This window comes from Ictalurus punctatus, chromosome 6 (genome assembly GCF_001660625.3).
Source record: "Ictalurus punctatus breed USDA103 chromosome 6, Coco_2.0, whole genome shotgun sequence".
Lineage (NCBI taxonomy): Eukaryota > Metazoa > Chordata > Actinopteri > Siluriformes > Ictaluridae > Ictalurus > Ictalurus punctatus.
In genome coordinates this window covers 30,442,180-30,465,877 of record NC_030421.2, presented here as the reverse complement: position 1 = coordinate 30,465,877, position 23,698 = coordinate 30,442,180, and the positions used below count along the sequence as shown (strand labels likewise).

Sequence of the window (23,698 nt, the reverse complement as noted above, 5' to 3'; positions counted from 1 at the left end):
ACTTGGATTGTCAAAAGGATGGAAAAGACAGACATTATGCGAGTTAAATACATTGTAGAGCCACATATTCAATTTTATGCAAAGGTATGAATTTTATTTCAAGTGAGTTCATTTTATATTGTATACTTTGAACACATGCACAACTGTCAGTTTGTAACAAGAAAACTGATTACAATAATTACCACAATTTTTTATCTTGTGATGCATTACTAAAACTGTTTATACTGTATCTAATTAGAGTCAGTGTAACTCATACCTTCATGGTTTTATTTATTTTATTTTTTTAAAAAGGCAAAAAGACTATTTTAAAAAGACAAAATCTGTGCAAAAAAAAGAATAATTTTATCATATTTGAAAATATTTTTAAAAATACATTAATCACCAGTCATTAAGAAAAATTACTGAACGATATTCTTTTAAATGTGGTGAGCAGTACAGAACAAGGTTTTAATGAAAATTTATTATTATAAATATTTTTCTTTATTTTCAGTTGTAGTCTTGGAAAAGCTCTCCTGGCACCAACTGTTAATTATCCAGACACAATCTGTTCAAATAAATAGAGTAAAAATAAATAGCATAAATATATGAATAAAAAAGGAAAAAATTAAAATTGCCTGTGGAACAAAATAATGGCAAAGGATCTTGAATAAAAATTTAACAAGAAAAGGCCAAATGAACCCAAATAAAAGTATTTCACATAAGCTCATTACTTCATTTGTTACATGGTGTATACTGACATGGATACATTACACAAGCAATAATAAGACCCATATACTGTATGTAATCACACTCAAACAATACAACTAGGACTAATCAACCAGCACAGATGTACTCTGACCATTATTTCTTCAAGTAGGGTATGTTACTAGATCAACATTGCATTGTTATTTCTGATACAACATTTCAAACAGTCACTACCATATAACATAATCAGTGGGATCCTGTGGGACCAAAAAGTTGCAGGAGGGGGCAATTGTAACCAGCGTTGGCCAAGTGCATCTGTAACCAGCGTTGGCCAAGTGCATCTGTAACCAGCATTGGCCAAGTGCATCTGTAACCAGCATTGGCCAAGTGCATCTGTAACCAGCATTAGCCAAATGTATCTGTAACTAGCGTTAGCCAAGTGCATCTGTAACCAACGTTAGCTGAACCCTCCAAAAAAAACTATTACGTATTGTTAAGCTCCAGATTTTAGTCAGTTGAAAGCCCTGAAAATATTAAGCAGAACCTTAGTAAACCTTGTACTGCTCTCTATCTATCCTGCTGAACTTTATAGTGTTGCTTCCATCTGGAAGTCTCCAGAAGGGAAGAATTTGTAACACTAGCCATGTTTAGCTGCAATCAAGTATTTAAGCCCAAACAGGTCTCCAATGCTTGAAAAGTCCTTTAAAAATGACCTAAAACAAATAAATAAATGAAATAAATAAAAAACCCTAATTTATTAAAATACTGAAACAGCACCAATTTCATATCTTGTATTAAATGAGGAGACTAGATACTTGCCATTCTTATTTGGCTAATTTACTGACCTAATTATTGCAGTTCAACATGGTGAACATTATAGCAAGCTAAGCACAAACTACTAATTGTACACCTTTGGGATTAAAAGGTTGACTGCAGCTAAATATAATCAGTGTTTCAAACATTTCAACAACTAAATGATTTTGCATCATTTTATGAGTTGATATTCCAAGCTACACAATAACCTTGTTATCTGGAAACTGACAGGTGCATTCAGGACTCAGGTGGGGGAGAATCCAGAAGCGTAAACTAATGACATCAAATAGCAGTGATGGGTTAAGTGGAATGCTGTTCCAGGACCAGCAAATAGATGTTAATCCATGAACCATTTTTACCCTAAGAAACCCAATTCAGAGTCCAGCTCTCACACAGAGGAAGTCTGCACGCTCTCGCCAGGACCTCTTCCTTGTAGACTCCCTGAAATCGTGTCCGAGTCGAGTAATTCTACAATGCTGTATGGAGAGCAGTCCTCTAGGCCCAGCTTCCCACAAGCCCAACCACAGAATCCTTTTTCTAGATCCCTAACTGAGAACCACCACTCACTGAACACCCAAGACACCTGCACTACCGCCGAGTACAGCCCTAGAGACAACGACACAGCCATGATGAGCAGCGGGTAGGAAATGATGAGAAACGGGCACACTGTGATTTTGTGCCAGAACGTCCGCTCCTCGTTGTACACCAGGAACACGTTATACCAGGTGAGTGTGCCGTAGTAAAATGAGGTGATAAAGGAGAGCAGGAAGATGACAGGAGCACACGAGAGACTCCACAGCACCACATGAGGACCCTGATCTAAGCCAAAACCACACGAGCGCTTTGCTCCTCCTGCTGCTGCTTCACACTCGGCATCCAGACGCTCTTTGGATTTGGCCATTTCACGGAGCTCCTTCTCTGTCAGTGTGACGTGAATGTCCACCATCTGACCTTTCTTCTTCCCGCGTGTGATGGTGCCGGTTAACGTCACATAGCGGCTATCTGGGGGTAGATTCCAGCCTGCTGGAAATAAAGAGTGAGTAAATAGCATTACTGATTTGTTGAGGCGAATTACACCACTGTGTTGTTGAATTGGTGCTCAGATTGGTGTTGATTCGTTTTCTATTACAGCAGCTCTGACAATAGTTTTTTTTTGACAATAGTTTTTCAAAAGTCTTTTTATTGTTATTTTCATAATACAACCGATATCAATAATACAAATAATAATAATAATAATAATAATAGAAACCAATAAAGGTAAGACAAAAGCAGCACCCTTGCTCCAACAGAGCTCCCCATCCCCACTGAACCATTGTTTCATATAATCTTATACATATTGTAAAATGGAACTGTAAAAGCTGTCCTTTCAAATTTAGATGAAATCAGATGAAAGAATTTCTGTGAGAGGAGAGGAAAAAAAATTAACTAAAAGTAAAAGTAGTAGAATAAAATATTCTATTCTATAACATACTTTTAGCGTCACAGGGCTAAATAACCGAGGAGGAAAGATGGAAAAACCACAGAAAGCAAAGATTTCAGTTGGATCCAGGTCAGCACCGGCTGCCAAATAATGAAAAAAATTTGACTACAGCCTTTCATGGACTACCGAATCTTCTCTAGTGTATGATGAAACATGAGATCTGGTGGATAGGTGGAGATCCATCCTTCCATTTAAGCAATATAAAGACGTCTAGCTAGTAGAGATATTTTCAGCATTGTTATCTAAGCAGAGTTCTGGTAGTGTTGAACCAAACAGTGCTAGCTATTAACGGATAACTCCTGAAGGAAAATTAAATATTGATTGCCGGTAGTTGATCAGTTTTGGACATAATCAAAACATGGGTGTATGATTAGCTATCCCAACTCCACACCTATCACACAATGAGTCTACATTTGGGGAGATTTTTTACTAATTTTGCTTTTGTCCAGTGCAGGCGGTGGACTACTTTCCATTGAATAATTGTATGTCGTAAACAAACTGAGGTTGAACAGATCTTTTAAATGGTCTGCACTTATGTAGCGCTTTTATCCAAAGTGCTTTACACTGTGTCTCATTCACCCATTCACACACACTAATGGTAGCAGAGCTGCCATGAAAGGCGCCAACTTGCCATCGGGAGCAACTTGGGGTGCAGTGTCTTGCCCAAGGACACTTCGGCATGTGGAGTCACGTGGACCGGAAATCGAACCGCCAACCCTACGGTTAGTGGATAACCCGCTCTACCAACTGAGCCACAGGTGGTAGAGCGGGTTAAACATTTAGGTTAAACATTTAACCAATCAGAGTATATCATGCCAATATTATTTTTAGAAAGTGGGTTGATTTTCAAGATGTTATCAAGTAGTGAATCGGTAGGTAATGTTGGAAAGTGAGCAGTGTTTGATGTTATAAAGCTGGGGACCTGTAGGTATCCTAAAAAAAAAAAAAAAAAAAAAAAAAAAAAAAAAAAAACCAACAAAAAAAAAAACATTGTATTTTGTTCTTATTTGCTGAAACATCATAAGATCATTCTCACGATATAGATCTCTTAATGTGACAAGTCCATTTTCTATGCAGAGATTAAAAGCAGCATCTGCAGTAGAGGGGGTGAACATATGATTTCTCGTGATAGGGCCATACAATGAAAAATATGCAACTTCTTAACCCTTGTGTGTCCTTGTTCATTGGAGGTTTAAAAAAAAAAAAATGTATTTATCATTTTGTCTTTGTTAATGCGAACAGCATAAAATTGTCCTTAAGTTCCTGAATGTAACTATTTATAAGTGTTTATTTTTATTGGAATTTTAATATTTTTCACCCTCATTTGCTTTCATAAATCTATTTTAAACTAGGTACACAAAATAGTCACACTCAGGAACTTAAGGACAAAAATGTCCCCATTGAAACCCCTTCAAACTGCAATAGCTAATCCCCGTGACGTTTAAGCCTAAAATCATGCATTCTGTGTTAATAGGCTTTTATTTTGTTTACAGGGTTTCAAAACATTGAATTTTGAAAACATTTTCTGAAATGTGTAGTATTTTCTGGGAATATGGAAATTGTGGAGCCATGAAATCGCAAGGGCCCAGCCTCCCTGGCTCTACGAAGGACATCGATACAGTCCTGGTAGTAGTGCAATTTGGCCACAATAACCCGAGGTTTACCACCTTGCCTCGGCTGGAGACCACGTTGTGATCTATCGACAGGCACTTCCGTCCTCCAGCCAGCAACGGCTGTTTCAAGTTTACGCACAGAAGCTTGTAACGAAGTCACATCGTCCGAACACGCAGAGAGTCCGCGTTCCATATCTGTTACTGTCTTTTTCATAGTTTCCAGATCCGAGCGCAGTAATACAATGTTGCCGACAACCTACGTTTTAATGGCATGCAATTCAGTTCTCATACTGTCGAGTTCGTCAGCAAGGACGGTTTTCAGATCTGCCAAATTTAATGGAGCCCCTCACAAACACGACCTACTCCATACCTGCTCACTGCCTCCGACAATAGTTTGACAGTAGTTATATTAATGCACCGATTCTCAGTCCATAGAGGATTTCGCTGAGGTTTTTTTTTGTGATTGTTGCGGCCAAAAATGCTTGATTTCACTGCAGCATTTTTCAAAACTTGTGGAGGTTACAGAGCTTTTTTGCGGAAAACTACTGAAATAGGGCTGAATGTGCACTGTGACGATGTCACATGATGCATCTTGGCCCAAATCTGCAAAATCCTGTAGGGAATGGATTATAAAACAATATCATTTCTATAAACAACTTACACAGGATCTTGTATGGCAGATGTTCCACACACACACACAAATGTGTGCAATCGTTAAAATAATAAAGTTTTCTACAAGAAGACGTTTTTAAAAGGAGTCTTTAGTTTGCTTTCCTTTTAGTTTTGCTTTGTACCAGTCAAAGGTCTTCTGCTATGGTATAATACGTCAGGATTTTTCACTTTGCAGGTTCTCAGTAAAAGTTTTTTTTTGTCTTTTTAACTTCGTGAGGGAAAAAAAAAAAAAAAAAAAAAAAAAAAAAAAAAAAGAGACACTACTGTGTGGGAACAAGTGGTTATCAGTGCCATAGCACAAGTAAATCCTTATTTATCTTAGCCTTAATAGTTAGTAGTAATGTGTTCCGATTTGTGCCAGGTATGCTTGCGCTTTACCGTCTTACAGCCAAAGGAACCATCTGTGATTCTCAAGACTCCTCATTCATATTTCATAAACATGCAAATTAGGGATTTCTGTCTATTTTGAGATGACCAATCAAGGTAAGGTTTCAAGTGAGCAGTGTGTTCATAACGACGGATCAGGAATGAATATTATACAGTGCTGTGAAAAAGTATTTGCTGATTTCTTTGTTTTTGTGTACATCTCATACTAAATCATTTTAGATCTTCAAACGAAATACAACATAAATCAAGGGCAACCTGAGTAAATACACAATACAGTTTTTTATTGAAGCAAAAAAAAAATTATCCAAACACCCATCACATGTGAAAAACTAATTGCCCCCTTAAACTTAAAAACTGGTTGTGCCACCTTTAGTAACAATAACTGCAACCAAACACTTCTGATAACTGGAGATCAGTCTTTCACAGCACTGTGGTGGAATTTTGGCCCACACTTCTATGTGGAACTGCTTTAGTTCAGCCACACTGGAGGGTTTTCAAGCATGAACTGCCTGTTTAAGGTCCTGCCACAGCATCTCAATTAGTTCAACTTTTGCTTTTTTGAGCCATTCAGAAGTGGACTTACTCCTGTGCACTGGATCACTGTCTTGATTCATAATCCAGTTGCATTTGAGTTTCAACTTACGCACTGAAGACCGGACATTCTCTTTCAAGATTTTCTGGTAGAAAGCAGAATTCATGTTTCCCTCAGTTATTGCAAGTTGCCCAGGCCCTGAAGCAGCAAAGCATCCCCACACCATCACAGTTCCACCACCATGCTTGACCGTAGGTATGATGTTCTTTTTGTGGAGTTCTGTGTTTGGTTTACGCCAGATGTGATGGGACCCCTGTCTTACAAACAGTTCCACTTTCGAATCAACAGTCCACAGGGCATTTTCCCCCAAAAGGTTTGAGGATCATCAAGGTATGTTTTGGCAAAATTCAGACTTAATGTTCTTCTGGGTTAGCAGTGGTTTTCATCTTGCCACTCTTTCACGGATGACATTTTTGCCCAACATCTTTCTGATAGTGGAGTCATAGTGACTTTTATTGATGCAAGAGAGGCCTGTAGGTCCTTTGATGTTGTCCTTGGCTCCATTGTGACTTCCTGGATGAGTAGTTGCTGTGCTCTTGGAGGAATTTTGAAAGGTCAGCCACGTCTGAGAAGGTTCACTACTGTGTAGAGTTTTTCCATTTGGAGGTAATGGCTGTCACTGTTGTCCTTTGGAGTCCCAGAGCCTTTGAAATAGCTTTGTAACCCTTCCCAGACTGATGTATTTCAATCACCTTCTTCCTCATCATTTCTGGAATTTCTTTCAACTTTGGCAGAGTGTGTTACTGCGTAAGATCTTTTAACCAACTTCATGTAGAAAAGGTTCTATTTAAGTGTCGCTTTCATTGAACAGGGTTTGCAGTAATCAGGCCTGGTTGCATCTAGTCCAGCTGAACCCCATTATGAATACAGTTTCATATATTTGGGGAATTAGTAACTACGGGGACAGATACATTTTCACACAAGCCCAGTTGGTATTGGATAACCTTTTTGCTTCAATAAATAACCGTCATTTAAAAACTGTACTTTGTGTTTACTCAGATTGCCTTTGTTTTATCTTAGATTTTGTTTTAATTTCTGAAACAACTTAGTATGAGATATACACAAAAACAGAAGAAACCAGCAAATACTTTTTCACAGCACTGTAGATATTTTAGACAAATCTAGCTTCAACCAATATAAACAAATCACAAAAGCCCACAAAATAAGCCTTACGATTTTGGAATGCACGTACAGCTTGAAAATCCTAGACTGGGAAATTTTCTCCTGCTTAGGCACCATGTTTAAAGAATGTACTGCAAAATATTGTGATATTATATATTTTTGTTGTTGTTGTTGTCGTCATCTGGGAGGTGCTGTCCACAGGAAATCACATTATGATGGATTTACTCATCATGTGCATTTTCATTAATGATTAACAAAAAAGTCAATTGTCTATATTTTCTCTAGGATACATATTTAATGTATACTTAATATATAAGACAACACAATAATTATATAGTAATCTATACATCCATATCCATATCCATATATATATATATATATATATATATATATATATATATATATATATATATATATATATATATATATATATATATATATATATATATATAAAAAATAAATGGTCAAAATCCATACTAAAATATTGGCACACACTGACTACACATCCGCAAAAAACCCCCCCCCAAAAAAAACATTTTGCAGTTGGAAGAAATTCTGCCTATGATGACAAATTATATAAGTGTAAGACCATCGAAGCATCACCGGTCACATTCAGCAGAAAAATCCTGCTCTACAGAAATAGTGTGTGAAAATATGCCAAGGTAAGTTACCTTCCCCCGTCGGGGTTGTGAGAAATTTAGCCCCTTCCTCCGAGTTTCTCTCTGTGACTTCCACATCTCCACTTCGCTCATCTCCGTCAGTCCTCTCAGTGTCGGACCGGTACACAATGATCGATTCAGGCCGTGGCTCCCTCTTCTTGCGCTTCCTGCGGGTACTTGTTCCGCTGGTTCCTTCCTCCGCTGGAGCTGTAGATGTGTCGGACTGTATGGATGATGGCTGGGGGCTCTCTGATCCTGACTGCTCCACCTGCTCCATGCTGCACTGTCGAGTCACTGCTGTGTGTTAACAAACCTCTGCAGGAGCTGATGTATGCGGGAGAGCGAATGGCCTCAGGCAGATTGCTGTTCACTTTCAAGCATGGTCATCCTAAGAAAGTAACAGAAGACATGGGATGGTCCTCTTAAAGAAAACACAGTGTAGTAAAGATGCATGCACAGACCTTGTACATATTTGTAATCTAATCACTTTTAGTGTTAAAAAAAAAAAAGGATCTAATGGAAAATAATGTAAGAAATAATAGAAAAATAACAAATATAATAAAATAAATATATTAAAAATAAAATTAAAAAATGGAGAATAATGAAAGATTGCAGCACAGATTGATTTTATGACTATAACCCAAATATTAAGAATGTTAGGTCGAACTAATTAAATTACAAGTAGAACCAAGTTACACCAATTCATCAATGGTGCGGTGTGTTGCATTGCCATCTCAACACTAGGGTCCCCAATTTGCTCCTGAGCTCAGATAATTGTCTGCATGGAGTTTCACCTGGTTTTCCTGTAGGTTCTCAGATTTCCTCCCATTTTCCAAAAACATGACAGTAGGCGGTGGACTGGGTTTGATAAATTGCCCTAGGTATGAATGTATATGGGCATGGTACACTGTGACTGACTGGAAAGAATCCCACCTAACACCCAGTGTTTAGTTATACACTATAGTGGATATAAAAAGTCTATACACCCCAGTTAAAATGGCAAGTTTTTGCGATGTAAACAAATTAAAGATAAATCGTGTCAGATCATTTTCCACCCTCGATGTGAAATTATAACATAAAAATTAAGTGGAAAAACAATCAGAAACATTTTAGGGAAAAATAGGGAAAAAACCAATACAATAACCTGGTTGCGTAAATGTGCACACCCCTAAACTAATACTTTGTTGAAGTACCTTTTGATTTTATTACACCACTCAGTTTTTCTGGGTAAGAGTCTATCTGCGTGGCACATCTTGACTTGGCAATATTTTCCCAATCTTTTTCTAGATCCATCAGATCAGATTTTATGTAGAAATACAGAAAATTCTAGAGGGTTCACAAACTTTCATGTACCACTGTATGCGGATGCTTGATCCTGACACACTTCTTCTGCTTTGGCTCCCTCACCCTCCAGACCCGCCTGAATCATCCTGATACTCTATTTCTGCTTGGCGCTTTCTGCATTTATGACTCACCATGTGCTGCTGTACATGGTCCCACGTGGATAATGTAAAGATTCGCACTTCCCAAAAACAGTTAACGCCCAAGTCTCACCCTTTCTTCATCGGATCACCTCACGTGGATACTGTAGACTTGTACCTAAGGACTGCTGCTGGAATCATAAGACTGCCCTGTGCTCATCTCAGGACTGTTATTCACAATATACTCTCACCGAACATCTCTTCGACACACTCAGTACTGCTTGGATTTACTCTTCTACACCTGTAAACGGTAATGATTTATAATAGAGTGGCACAGAGAAGAGGACGGGTTTCCTTTTGAGTCTGGTTTCTTCCTCGTATTGTCCCAGGAGGTGTTTCCATGCCGCTGCTACTTCTGGTTCGCTCATTATGGATCTCCGTCCAGATTTTTGTCAAGCTGCTTTGTGACAATGTCTATTGTTGAATGTAATTAAACAGATATGCTATCATATTAAGAAATCGGGTGTCATTAAATATACATATACACACACACACACACACACATACATATATAAATAATGTGTGTGTATGTGTATGTATATATATATATATATATATATATATATATATATATATATATATATATATATATATATATATATATATATATATATATATATATATATAAATAACAATGTGTGTGTATTTTTTTTCTCCAGTAGTGCTGTATTGAGCTTAAAGCTGTGGGAGGGTGTCTGTAAATGCATTAAGTTCGGTTCAGCATAATGGAAGTTTCTGTGTGTGCCGACACCCTTTTCTGTCTAATGGACTTCACCATCTATTGTTTCAAAAGCAAAGAGGCTACAGGAAAGAAAGCACAAAAATAGCCAGCAGAATGGGACAATAAATTAGCTCAGCTTAATATTTCTGATGCATATGTATACACTGCACTTGAGCTGCCATGATGCCTTGCATTTGGTGATTTATTTACAGAATAGCCGCTTGGTGTAGTGGTTTTTTTTTTCTCTTCCAGCTGATCCCCTCCGCTTAATCACACCCCACCACCACTGATCCACTAAACACCAAACACCGAGTCGCGAGCCCAAACAACTCCAAAACAACAACAACAAAAACATAATCTTACCCGCACACACACGAGAGAACGATTTCGCTGACAAGATGCAGATCCAGACTTGCATTTAATTTCATTTCATTGTAATCGAAAACCGCCATGCAGATGCGCCTCGGCTCCAGCACAAATTTAACCCCGCCCACCGATCCTGCAAAATTCCGTCCCGGCCAATAGGACTCGTCTTTATTCCAGCGCAGATTTAACCACGCCCACAGATTTCCCCCAACCGCTGTCACACCCAATAAGAGCGGAGCTGAATTCCAAATGGCTGTCCTTTTAGACAGGAAGTGCACTATATAAGGCGTAAAAAAAACACCGGTGCACACTTAGTATAGTGTGCCTATTGAGGAAGTATGGCGGCGTTTGGGATACAGCTATTAATATTTAAAATAAATAAAGAGATATATATGTATATGAAATACAATCGACTTTTTCCTGTTTGGGCGTATTATAATTTCAACCGTTTATAAACAAAAATTTATAAACGTTTGAATAAAATTACAATTTATAAACAATTTCTTTTAGGATTATTTCTAGAAACTACGTGTCGTGTTGTAGGATGTTCTAATTATTATTAGTGTATAGAGATGGCATATTTAACATTTTGACATTGAAATGAGCAAATGTGTTTAAATGTGATTTGGCTTTCCTTTAATACAGACCTTGTGCACGTTAATTTCCTTATATGGACATTTAAACTACACGAAATCATATTGATATGCCAACGTCTTTGGAAACAGTTTATTATTATTAGTAGTAGTAGTATTATACTACTCAGTACGTTTTCAGGTTAATGTCAATTGGATACAATATTAATATTAATAAACTATTAATGAATTAAGTTCTGCAGCTCGAGGTATACAACTTTATTGACGATGCGCGCGAGGGCGAAGTTTTGCTATCAGGATTAGCCTGTGAGCTTCCGGTGAGGGAATATCTGACCGTTAGCAGCTTTAAAAAATCGATAATTAACGGCATTGAATAATAATTGAGCACCGTTTATAATTTTAGGTAAGATGTCTCCATACATTTTCGATATCTAAGTATAAAAATCTCGAGAAGTGATTTAGAAAAGGATTTAGTAAGAAAGTTAGCTAGAGTGTATTTGTTAGCTAACATTAACCACAGGAGCTAGCTTGCTAAATTGTACTTGTTGGATTTCCTTTTTAGACCATAATGGATGATCAGTCCGATTTGGACAACCTTTTGCTGCAGTTAGGTGAATCTCTTAGCTTCCTTTCAATGTTTGACCTTAACTTTGAGAAGCAAAAAATGTCTAAAATGTGTTCACAGAAAGATGGCATTATAGAATAATGTGATATACACTATAGAGCCAGAAGTATGTGGACACTTGACCATCACACCCATATGTAGGCCTTCTGTCGCTACAAAGTTGGAAGCACACAGTTGTATAGGATGTCTTTGTATGTATCTTTATCTCTGAAACGTTATGATTTCCCTTTACTGAAACTATGGGGCCGCAAACCTGTTCCAGCATGACCGAACTCCTGTGCACTAAGCAAGGTCCATGAACACATGGTATGGAAGAACTCGAGTGTCCTGCACAGAGCCCTGACTGAACCTATATGCCAGGCCTCCTCACCTAACATCAGCGCCTGAGCTCACTAAAGTTCTTGTAGCTGAATGAGCACAAATCCCCACAGCCATGCTCCAAAATGTAGTGGAAAGCCTTCCCAGAAGAGTGGAGGTTATAATAATGATAATGAGTCTTTATTGATCACATATACATATGTTCAATTAAATTCTTTTCTTCACATACCCCAGCATGTCAGGAAGTTGGGGTCAGAGTGCAGGGTCAGCCATGATACAGCACCCTTGGAGCAGAGAGGGTTAAGGGCCTTGCTCAAGGACCCAACAGCGGCAGCTTTGCAGTGCTGGGGCTTGAACCCCGGGCCTTCCAATCAGTAACCCAGAGCCTTAACCTCCAAGCCACCACTGTCCCCTGTAACAGCAAAGGGGGAATACATATGGAATGGGATGTTCAAAAAAGCACATATGGTCCAAAAAACGAACACACTGTTGACCATATATTGTATGTTGTGTTTATTTAATTATTACACAGGAAAATACTTTGACACAAAGTCACGTCATTGATCCATATACATTTAGGCTAGTTAATATTCTGTTGACTACACATTAGAAATGAACAATCCTCATTTTTATTTTAACATCTTTAACAGCTTTAGAGACTCGAGAATTAGCCCAGAAGAAGGTGGACCTGACACAACAAATTCAAAGTGAGTATTCCAGGCATAGTTTAGCTTATCAGATATATATTTTTTAAGTTCCTTCCAAAATGTCTCAGTACAGTTTGTAAAGAGGACATACAAGAAAAGAAGAAATGCATCGAGGAAACTCATAAGACAATAAAGAAACTAGAAGAGGACATTCAGCGAAAACAAAACACAGTCAAATGCTACAAAGGAAATGTGAAAAGGTATGTTTAAAGCAAAACAGTCTAACTAATTATAATATTCGTATTTTTCAAATCTTCTAGACTGTATGTTAGTGTTAATTTTTTAACACTAGTTTTTCACCACGGTTAAAAGGAAAACTCTTTGACCGTTTTGTGATTCCCAGTCTTCGTGGAACAAGCGATCTTCTTCTTCAATATGAGAAGATGCTGGAAGCTGAGCTTGAAAGGAGGCATGAAAGCTGTAGTGAAGACATGTATGAATATAATTTCAACATGAACACAGAATTGTCTTTCAGAGTATTGACAGCTGTGTGGATCAACACAAAAGTGCTCTCTTTTTTCCCCTGAAGGAAGACATTTCAGGAAAGAATGGAAAACTACTGGAAAATATTTCAGCAGTATAAAGAGGAGTATTTGCAGAATCCTCTAGCCACAAAGCTCCTACAGATTCAGGCTGAGAATGAAGAAATTGAGAAAAGAATCCGAGCCAAAGAAGAGGAAATAATTGCAAAAGAAAAAGAGTTGAAAGCTCTGCAAGGTAATTCATCAGCCCGATATCCGAATATCTGTATATGTGTATTCTATAATCTGCATTTGTTCTGTTTTTGTTTTTTCTTGCAGTGGACCATGAGACGTGTGACAGGTAAATGTATAGTTACTTCAGTTTATGTTTGTTTATAAAATATGACACCATCCCTACCCATGAATTTGTCCTCAGTGTTCAGAAACATCTTGAATCAACTGAACAACAAGCACCGCCATCTGAGAGTGACACTCAGTCTGAAGTAGATATGACATCTCATCAAGATTCTCAACTACAGGTACAATAATCCTACCCTTCCCAGGATATTTGAATCTTTCCTTTTCTCTGGCACAGTGACTCCACACCCAGCTCTATAAATGCAAATGTTGTAGGGAGTGTGATCTTTTATGGGGCTTTCACACTGGCAGTAGTCTGAATCAGAACATGGTTTGAGTGAAAAATTGGTAATGTGAAAGCTGTCGTGCAGACTTGGAAGCACACCGCGGTACCGAACCCGAGACTACCAGTAGGAGGTGGTCTGACTTTGGTTGCACTGGAACTGAGCCGCGATTCCCGTGAATGTGAACGCAACTTGTACTCTGCACTTGTTCAGGAAATAAAGTAACCTGTGCGTGTGTTTTAGTTGATGATAACATTGTTAGTTTCTACAACACACATGTACCATGAGTGGCAGGGGAACATTGTGGGACACAGAAGAGGTCCACTGCTGCATATAATATCTGCTGCGTATAACAGCACCAAAATAATAATTAAAGCTTCCTCTCATTGTGCCGGGGAACAATCACACTCGAGGCAAATGCGCCCAATGTGAAAAACCACCTTAGTATTGTTGGTCTTTATTGCAGTATGTGAAAATATACCTGTGTTAGGCTAGAGCTGACCGATTCTGTCCATAGACATGAATTTAGCTTTACTCCAGGAATAAAACACATCAGTGCATGCTGTATAGGAAACTAATCAACAATGATGTTGTGGGATGCGGCCTTATGCGAAGCAGGGTTACTGTTACCAAATGGAATTTGATTATTTTCCAATGGCACATCCTGAAGTGTTTTACTCCTCTTATTCAACAGCAATTTGCCAATACTAACAACATTTATTTAATTCTATTTAGTACAGATTTTTTTTCTGTCACTATCGGTGATTAGAGATGTAACGGTATGAAAATTTCATATCATGGTTTTCGTGACCAAACTATCACGGTTATCAGTATTATCACGGTATTGTTAAAATGTGCTGAAAATGTACAAAAACTACTGATACACACAAGGAAGTCATTTAAACAGGTTTTATATTTGTGTTCGGCCACACACCGATTACATCACCTGCCCACCGTGGCACCGCCCCCACTGTCGTTTTGCTTTTTTTTTGTAATAAAAATCCTTTAGCTCAGTTAGAGAACAGGGTGGAAGGCAGTAACAGAGCTCAGGAGAACCTTTCCAACCTTCCAAGAGGACCAAATCCGAAGTGTGGTCATATTTTGGAGTTTTATAAAAATGCTGAGGGAAACTTAATAGGAGATGGTACATGGTGTCTGCAGAACTTGCCAGAAGAAAGTTGCTGTGAAAGGGGGCTTTGGCGCTTCGATGGCGCTTTTCCTTCTTTTCCCCCCTCGCTTTTAAATTGCTTATGAATGCCTGTGTGGCTGTGCATTGCACTTTCGCTTTCGAATTAGCGGCAATTCGGGGGCAAGAATTGCTTTAACGGTGGGTTCATTATATTCCTTAATGAAAAATACAACAATAAAACAGTATAATGACAAACTCGCTTATATTAAACCAAAACTTCCTCCATCGTCCCGTCAGTCAGCTCGCCTCACTCTTCCTGTCAGTCAGCTCGCCTCACTCTCGTCACGTGATGAATGAAATCTGATTTGGCTCCTGCTGAATTGAGCAGACGTGTTCAGTTTTTAATTGTAGCGTCCGTTTTCACGCTAAAACAAACAACTTTGCATGCTGCGCCTGCGTCTGACTCATGCTGGGTGTGTGTGGACAGCATTTACCTCGAGTTTTATAAATCATGATAATCGCTCATGGTTTTAATGATAATAAAATGTGACACAGTAATACTAACCATCGGGGAATTTTATCGTAGTTTATCGTGAAACCGGTAACCGTTTCATCCCTATCAGTGATTAGACTTTTTCTTTTTTTATATATTTGCTTATGTGGAGTGTCCAAGTTCCTGTGATTGAGTTGTTCCTATAGAAATGATAACATATTAGAATGAGCACATTAATATAAACCTGCGATTTGCTTTGCAGCTGGAACTATTGTCAGAGCTGCTGCTCTAGTAAATGGATCAACTTTTACCCAATTAGAATTGAGAACTCAGCACCACTGTGGTCACTGTAACACTGTAATAGAAGTTAGGCCCTGATCACACCTGGGTGATCTGATCATAAGTGAACAGTGCTAAGTACAGGTGTGAACAGGGTCCAACGTGTCTCTGAGACACCCCGTGGTCCAATTACTCAAAGCACCTTCAGAGGTGGTTTGGGACGCATATGACCGCATATCACTTAATATGTAATGAAAGCAGCTTGATGGGTCCTGGACTGCAATGAAGGACTGCATTGCCCTAGCCAGAAAGTATGTAATCATTGTGACACCGTTGGCAATAGCACTGAAGTAGAGCCCTCTGTCTTGCTATAATAGGCGCTACGAAGGCAGCTACATTTTTTGTAGCTGCTTTCTTCATCTGATCTCTCATTCATTTTTAAGTTTCGTTAGCAGACCATGCGATCGAAACGGTTGAAACAGCCTGTACAGCTGAATGCGGAGTGCACAAAACCCTTCCTTATGTGGAAATGATGTACGGAATCCGATCACAAGTGGTCGCTGGAGATATGTTCAAAACGGCACGTGTAAATGCTGTGGATTTCGTCTGTCGAACTTGTGATCAGATCACTCGAAACGGATGCTAATACCAGGTGTGACCAGGGCCTTAGTCACCATTACAATCTGGCATATCTTGTGTCAGCATATGTATAACTCGCCAAACCTAAATTGAAGATCGTTATTTAAAACAGACCCTTAAATAATGTAATTCTAAGGTTGTTTTTAAGTATTTTCTTCTCAATTTCTGATCTCTAGGATACCGAAACAGAGCAAGAGGATGTTCACATAGAGATGGATGAGAAGGCTTTGGAGAATAATCAGGACCACGCAGATGGTGGTGATGAGTCAAATTCATCTGAAGTGGGTGTAATTGGTAGCACAGTATGGACAAGCTCAGAAATAAGAGGTGGTAATGATAAAATATTTCTGCTTTTCTTTTACCCCTGTTGTATACAAATGGCACTGTATTCATTTTAAGCTACTACATTCATGTATATGTTTATAGTGGTATATTTTATTCCTCAGAACAAAGTCAAGAAGCAGACCAGAATGAACAAGAACACACAGTTGAAGTGGTATGACTGACTGACATTAATTTGCTGATACCCTTATGTGGCATGGAGCAGGTTCATTGATAAATGTCTGCTTTTCACAGTGCACTTTTAATACATCAAAAAAACAACAACTAATGATCGATAAACAATTTCCTGATTAACACGTAACATAGTCAGTGCCGAGAGAGTCTTCGAGCCCTATTATGTGTGCTGTGTAGGTTTTGTGTGCACACAATTCTCCTTGGATTTCTTGGACTTTGTGAGCAGGATTTGAATATGAACACCTCCTGTGGGTCTGATGCACTGGAGGAGATGATGGAGGCTGAGGAGCAGCAGGAAAGTGCTGAAGCTACTGTGGAGGAGGATGTTAACGAGGGAGCAGTGTGTGCCCCATCAACCCCCGTCCCCCGTCCATTCTGTCTAAGGTACAAAACAAACTTTTCGATCTGTATTACTAAATACCAGAGAATATCAAAGGACGAGTATATAAAATCTTCAGTATGAGAACGGTAGTACATCATACAAAGAACAAATTAGAACAATAGTGCGTTCAAATCATCTCGGAAAGATCGTATTTTTGAACGCACATGAACGCCACCACAAAGTCGTAATTACGAGCGGGGAAAATCTGGATTTCCTTTCCGAGTTGGGAGTGTGTCAGTAAGAAAACATGGTGGAATCAATGGATGCAATTTCTGTAGTTGTACAGCCTCAGAAACTGATTTCAGTTATTATGCCGCAAGTTATTGTCAGGCTTTTTTTTAAATTTACAATAAAACAAGCTAATTGCCTTCACAAAATATGTTAGCATCGTACAATTACGATATAATATGCAACAATAATGTTTACAGTGACTTCATAAATTGATTAAAAACATAAAAAAGCAAAACACATCTGATGTGCATTCTTTGGTCTTCATTTTCTAGAAGCAGAGTTAAAAAACCTTGCTGTATTTTTTTTGTAGTTAATTAAGAGAAGGCACACCTCCATCTTGCTCCGACCAAAGTGACTTGAACGCATCTGACGTTGCAATTACGACTTCTCAACTTGTAAATACAAACTTCCCAGTAGGACTTGAAGTAACTTGGAGTCCCAGTAGGACTCCCAGTAACACACAGCAAATACATACTATTCTCAGTCACTAAATCTTAATGGAAACACTTTTCATACTGCAGGGGTTTCCAAACTACTGACATTTCAGAAGCAGCCTGTGACTTTTTTAAAGAATCAAATTTAAAAAATGTAATTTGCTAGGAAGACATGATGAAACAGTTGCCCCACAGCTCTAGGGCCCCTTGCTTGATTCTGCGTTTGGGTTACTGTCTGTGTAGATTTTCACATACAGTATGTAGATTTCCTCCCACCTCCCAAAACCAAAAAAAAATCCACTAGGTGGACTGGCTACACAAAAATGCCCCAAGGTGTAAATGTGTATGCATGGTCTTCTGTGGTGGAGTGGCTCAATGTCCCCAGGATAGGATCCACCATGACCCTGATTAGGAATTTACCAGGAAGTCAATGTTAAAATATTTATTTAAGTGGCACTGTGCCTAAAACTCACCTGATAAGCTAGCTATGTAAGCTAATAGACAGTGTAATTGTTATAATTAAGCTGGCCTATTTATTTATTTACAAATAGTACAAATACGTTTCTCCATCAGAGTGACTATAAGTATGGTCTGGACACCTGTGATATGATGTCTTAACATAACAGCTGGTATGGTGAACATAATTTCCTGGCTAGGTAGGATAGATTTATGCAGGATTTGGCGTAACAATGGTTTACACATAGTATAATTGTGTGGTTTAGAGTCTGTGATTAGACCCTTATTTGTTCAAGTTATACAGCCATAAATTAATTAGATTTTAATATTATGTGTGTATTAGCAGCCCCAGTACATCTCAAGGTGGGCAGAAGGGCAGAGAAACACCAGCGTTCGTTTTCTCCATGAACTCTGGACCAAACAGTCCCACGTTCTCAGACTTCGACTGCAACTTCGAAGTTGAGCGGAGCCAAAATGAGGTTAGGCTAAAAAATTTTTTTTTACAAGAACAAATCTTCAATAATCCTCACTGCACTTAAACTGTGTACATGTGTGAGTCATTATCTGGCAACAGTTATGCTCTAACTGTTTGTTTTCTAGGCATCACCTTTTATCTTCTCCAGCCTTTATTTCAGTAAGGTATGCATTTAGAGTAACAGAGCTAAAGGAATTTATGCAGGTATATTTATTTTTGGAAAATGAGCAGGAGTTTTGCATTTCATAATATAGCCTGAAATACATATATTCTACTATTTTGCAGATTTCAATATCAGTGAGTAATAATATGCTGTGAAATGCATGAACATGTAATGCAATGCATTCATTATTAATGTTAAGAGCTTAATAATTAAGCTATATAAACTCACCAAAAAAAATAAACGTCCTCTCACATTCAACTGCTTTTATTTCCAGAAAATTTCTTAACATGTGTAAATATTTGTATTAACATAAAAACTTTCAACAACTGAGACATAACCTGAACATTGAGTTTCACAGAAATGGAATAATGAGTCCCTGTACAAAGGGGGGGTCAATATTAAAAGTAACAGTCAGTATCTGGTGGCCAGCAGTTGCTTTAAGTACTACAGTGCATCTCATCCTCATGGACTGCACCAGATCGGTCAGCTCTTGCTGTGAGATGTTCCCCCATGCTTCCACCAAGGCATTTACAAGTTCTCGATTTCGTCTGGGGGGGACACACGGTTACATGCAATTTTCCACTGCAAGGACGGTCAGCTGTCCTTCCTGTCTCCCTGTAGCACTGTCTTAGGCGTCTTACATTACAGACATTACAGTTTATTGCTCTGGACACATCTGCAGTCCTCATGCCTCCCTGCAACAGGTCTATGGCATGTTCATGCAGGTGAGCAGGAACCCTAGACATCTTTCTTCTGGTGTTATTCAGAGTCAGTAGAAAGGTCTCTTTAGTGTCCTAAGTTACTGTAACTGTCACCTTAATTGCCTAGCCCCTGTAAACTGTTAGCGTCTTAAGGACTGTTCCACAGGTGCATGTGCAATAATTGTTTATGGTTCATTGTTTAAACCCTTTCCAATAAAGATTTATAAAGCTTATTTGGATTTTACAAAATTATCTTTAAAATACAATCTCCTGAAAAAGGGAGGTTTCTTTTTTGCTGAGTTTATGTTATAGTATATGAGTTTATGAGTATATGCTGTTTATATATATATATATATATATATATATATATATATATATATATATATATATATATATATATATATATATATATAAAGCATATTTATTTGCACATTTTATTTTATACATTTCATTCTGAAAGCTAGTAAGTTAAGAGCACCCTCAGATAAATTGTTGTGACATGTAGCTTGTCCATGTTTTCTTCTAGAGCTAGGGATTTTTTTTTTTACATGCATACTATTTTATTCTCATAAATAACCCTTTTTGTTTGTTTTTATTTCTTCTTTTGCCCGTAGAAGTCACCTGAAATGGGGCTGCCAGGTACGATAGTTTTAAACTCGACACATGACATTTGTCTTCTGTGACATGAATATATGTGATTGTTTTCTTTGCTTTGACAGGATTTCTGTTTGATGAATCAGAGAGTCGTACAGAAGAAGAATTTGCTTTTTCTTTCAGCTCTAAGAGCCCTCAGCCCAAGGAGTCAGGAGAGACTGGAGATGCTTTCCCTTTCTCCTTCAGCTTTGGGAAGTTTTAACGTGTTTTTTTTTTATTGGTAAGCAGTTAGTTTTTAGTACTTCATGTCAGATTCTGACAAACACTTGAAAGAATTGTTTACAGTTTAATAGTATTGTATTTGTAATGTTCAGTTAAGGTTAATAAATGCTGAAAATACAATTAATCACAAAACAATATTTCACATAACTTCTGTTTGATGTCATGAAAAACACCCCTAGGTTTAAAATGCCTTGGTATTAAAAACATAATCTACTGGGATGTTACAGCTTAATTTAAAAGTTTGATGTGTTTTTCTTGCTCTGAACATAAGCTGTTCAGTGGTGTCTATAAAATAATCTATCTACAATGTCAGGACTTCGTTTCATTTATGACATTCAGTTCACATATAAGTTTCAGTTTTTCCATTACTTTATACTAAGGAGTGTTAAAATGTGTTTTCCAAAAACAGGTGGAAAGCCAGTTTAGATGTTTTTGGTACATGCCAACTGTAAAATCAGTCACCAAATGCTTAGAATTGAATAATATCACATTATGAACAGCAATACTGGCGAGTATTTTCTTTCCTTGCTTATGAATAACTTTACACTTGAATAAGTACACCTCACATTACATAAGCACAAAATTACACAATCACGTATGAGAAGCTTGGGTTTCGGATTCTTAAGGTTCCAGTGTGAAACAATTTAAGTAAAATATACCAGTGTGTAAGGCAGGGGAGGCTGCTGGTAGAGCTTGACCATTTCTATTGTAGGATTTACAGTTAAAAATAATGACATTTTTGGCAATCTGTAATCATACTATTTTGTTTAAGATGTCATGGGCTGTATTCACAAAAAAGCCTAAGGTTTAATTGGCCTCACTGGTAATTTAGGACAAACTCTAGGTCATAGGACATGCTAGTCCTAAGTTTATGGTACTTCAAAGCTGATTGTTTTGTGTGTGTGTGTGTGTGTGTGTGTGTGTGTGTAAAATTAAGTCACAGAGCATTTTAGCTTTGTACTTGGTCCTGATTGTTGTTTTAAAGCTTTTAGCATTAAAAGCAGCTCTTAAACCTGAGACAACAGAAGACTTCTTTGTCACTAAGACTGAATCATGAACAGATCTAAAATTGGCCATAGTAAAAATGTAAATGTAAAACACAACTCAAAAATTACCAAGAACTGCCCAAACCATCAAACAAATTTTCACACATTTCCCAAAAATTCATAGTTTCAAAAGCCAACCGACCACGAACCAGTGCTTACTTCAGGGAATAAGATGCGAATTAAGAAATCTTTCAATACTTTAGATACTCTAGTTAAATGGACCTAAAATTAAATGCTATTGTGTCATTATTTTGCAATGCATCAATCTTACAGACTAACTATTGAACTTAGCAAATATTTGACAAGGTAACATTTAGAGTTTTGTTTGCATGTACTAAACATTAATTGTTAAAAACAACTTTCGATATCTTTTTTTTTAACATAGCAATTTCAATGTGATTTCATTTAGGAGTTTCAGCGCTGCTTCAGTCATTCGATTTCAGTCAATTTATTTTACTAGGAACTATTAGTGCCATTGATTAGAGCACTCAGTGGAATGTTGAGATTTTTTGTGAATATAGCCCTTGAGAGTTTATACACTGTATCAATAGTACTATTGTTCCCTGCTATTTTTATAGACTTTAAATGTAAAAAAAAATTATTTGGCAAAATGCTACTTTAGATACTGCATTGACAGGAGTGTTGTTCCCTGCTTCAAATGGAGCACCAAGCATGACTCTGCAGAGTAATAAACATGCTGACGCTATAACCAATCAATCCAGTTCAACCACAGATTGTGGTTATGAACTTCCTTGGAAGAAAGTGTAGCTGGTGTAAATAGGTACGCTGGTGCACATCAACGTAATGCATGTCGCTGTCTAAAACCCTTGGTCTTGACTGAGAGAACAAAGGGTCACGTGTCTAATCTCTCCTGTGACATACTGATCAAAGCTGGTCTGGTATTTGGCCAGCATCTTGAGCAGCAGTCGCAGATTCAGCCACCATTGCTCTTTGGGCATTCTGTGTCTGTAATGGCAGGACAAAGAAAACTCAATAAACAAAACAATTTAATAACATAATTATAGTAGTTCATACATGAATGTAAGTTCAGGAGTGATAGATCAGTTTGAACACTCACTCAAAGTCAGTCTGCTTCTTTAGTTCATCCACAGGGGTGAACGTGAGCGTTTTGCCATTCAGACCCAACACACACGCTGTTTCCGGGGAGTTAGCAAACACAGAACCTGATCAAGAGGCATCAATTAGTATCAGTTGTGGAAATATGACATATGCAACCTTCAGTATAAGGTATAGTTAAAGAGTTTAAAATAATATTTTTACCTTGTCTGAAGGTGGCAGCCATCTTCTCAGTAAGCCACTGCACGGCCCTCACACCCAACTTTGTACCAAAGTTCCTATCAAAAGGTGAAGGTGCGCCTCCCTTAAAAAAAAAGCATCAGACAGTAAAACAACACTCTGGGATTAGTTTACTCTTGTTAGAGACTATTTAACAATGAACACTAAGATAAAAACCATGGTTATAGTTTAGTGCAGGACACATGTTTGCAGTGTTCATACTGGGATTTACAGGGAGGTATTCATGTAAAAACAGTAAGTATCAAATCATTATAGAAAATATTTAACATTAAATGCTGGTCATATAAACTTTACGCTGTTCAAAAACTGATTGCATCTCGATGTTTTGCCTAAAATCTCTAATTTAACCATTTCCATTAACGTCACTAGTGTAGATCACATAGCATGTAATTTGTTTAAACTATTTGTTGCCAGAGTTGGAAAAACAGGTCTGAGACTACAACCCCAATTCCAAAAAAGTTGGGACACGGTGTAAAATGTAAATAAAAACAGAATGCAATGATTTACAAATCTCATACACCCATATGTTATTCACAATAGAACATAGAAAACATGAAATATTTAAACTGAGATAATGAACCATTTTAAAGAAAAAATAATATAATTTTGAATGTGATGGCCACAAG

At 37.8% G+C, this 23,698-nt stretch overlaps 3 protein-coding genes across 7 annotated transcripts in view; 1 reads left to right on the top strand and 2 right to left on the bottom strand.

The window, feature by feature from the left end:
- Positions 1-257: 257 nt before the first annotated feature.
- On the bottom strand, positions 258-11,326 carry tmem169b (transmembrane protein 169b). Of its 3 annotated transcripts, none has more exons than XM_053681119.1 (3): positions 11,238-11,326; positions 8,035-8,410; positions 258-2,520 (listed from the first exon to the last, which is right to left on the bottom strand). In XM_053681119.1, exons 2-3 carry the CDS (start codon positions 8,297-8,299, stop codon positions 1,886-1,888), a joined length of 900 nt encoding a protein of 299 aa, XP_053537094.1. In that variant the 5' UTR covers positions 8,300-8,410; positions 11,238-11,326; the 3' UTR covers positions 258-1,885. The 3 variants fall into 3 exon arrangements, with proteins under 3 accessions (XP_053537094.1, XP_017326311.1, XP_017326310.1); XM_017470822.3 differs by lacking the exon at positions 11,238-11,326 and adding an exon at positions 10,588-10,756 and having other exon boundaries at positions 258-2,517; XM_017470821.3 differs by lacking the exon at positions 11,238-11,326 and adding an exon at positions 10,588-10,755.
- A 135-nt stretch (positions 11,327-11,461) lies between these two features.
- On the top strand, positions 11,462-21,629 carry LOC108266292 (protein SIX6OS1). Of its 3 annotated transcripts, none has more exons than XM_053681118.1 (15): positions 11,462-11,586; positions 11,746-11,794; positions 12,777-12,833; positions 12,907-13,033; positions 13,177-13,266; positions 13,363-13,550; positions 13,634-13,655; positions 13,731-13,833; positions 16,652-16,805; positions 16,922-16,971; positions 17,218-17,375; positions 18,841-18,973; positions 19,095-19,133; positions 20,448-20,472; positions 20,553-21,629. In XM_053681118.1, exons 2-15 carry the CDS (start codon positions 11,752-11,754, stop codon positions 20,687-20,689), a joined length of 1,326 nt encoding a protein of 441 aa, XP_053537093.1. In that variant the 5' UTR covers positions 11,462-11,586; positions 11,746-11,751; the 3' UTR covers positions 20,690-21,629. The 3 variants fall into 3 exon arrangements, with proteins under 3 accessions (XP_053537093.1, XP_053537091.1, XP_053537092.1); XM_053681116.1 differs by having other exon boundaries at positions 11,466-11,586; positions 18,838-18,973; XM_053681117.1 differs by having other exon boundaries at positions 11,467-11,586; positions 16,652-16,802; positions 18,838-18,973.
- Positions 21,627-23,698, bottom strand: part of pfkla (phosphofructokinase, liver a) — a 22,964-nt gene continuing 20,892 nt past the window's right edge. The window contains exons 20-22 of the mRNA XM_017470525.3: positions 23,037-23,136; positions 22,834-22,939; positions 21,627-22,721 (exon numbers count right to left, since the gene is read on the bottom strand). Coding sequence (XP_017326014.1) covers positions 22,574-22,721; positions 22,834-22,939; positions 23,037-23,136 — 354 coding nt within the window. The 3' untranslated portion in view covers positions 21,627-22,573. The remainder of the gene's footprint in view (positions 22,722-22,833; positions 22,940-23,036; positions 23,137-23,698) is intronic.

What these genes read in the sequence shown, in the direction of transcription:
- tmem169b (XM_053681119.1), bottom strand. Translation starts at nt 8,299, where the DNA reads ATGGAGCAGGTGGAGCAGTCAGGATCAGAGAGCCCCCAGCCATCATCC. An exon ending in CACAACCCCGACGGGGGAAG is followed by an intron (nt 2,521 to 8,034) that starts GTAACTTACCTT and finishes CTTTATTTCCAG; the next exon opens with CAGGCTGGAATCTACCCCCA.
- LOC108266292 (XM_053681116.1), top strand. Translation starts at nt 11,752, where the DNA reads ATGGATGATCAGTCCGATTTGGACAACCTTTTGCTGCAGTTAG. An exon ending in TACAAAGGAAATGTGAAAAG is followed by an intron (nt 13,034 to 13,176) that starts GTATGTTTAAAG and finishes TGTGATTCCCAG; the next exon opens with TCTTCGTGGAACAAGCGATC. An exon ending in AAGCTCAGAAATAAGAGGTG is followed by an intron (nt 16,806 to 16,921) that starts GTAATGATAAAA and finishes TTTATTCCTCAG; the next exon opens with AACAAAGTCAAGAAGCAGAC.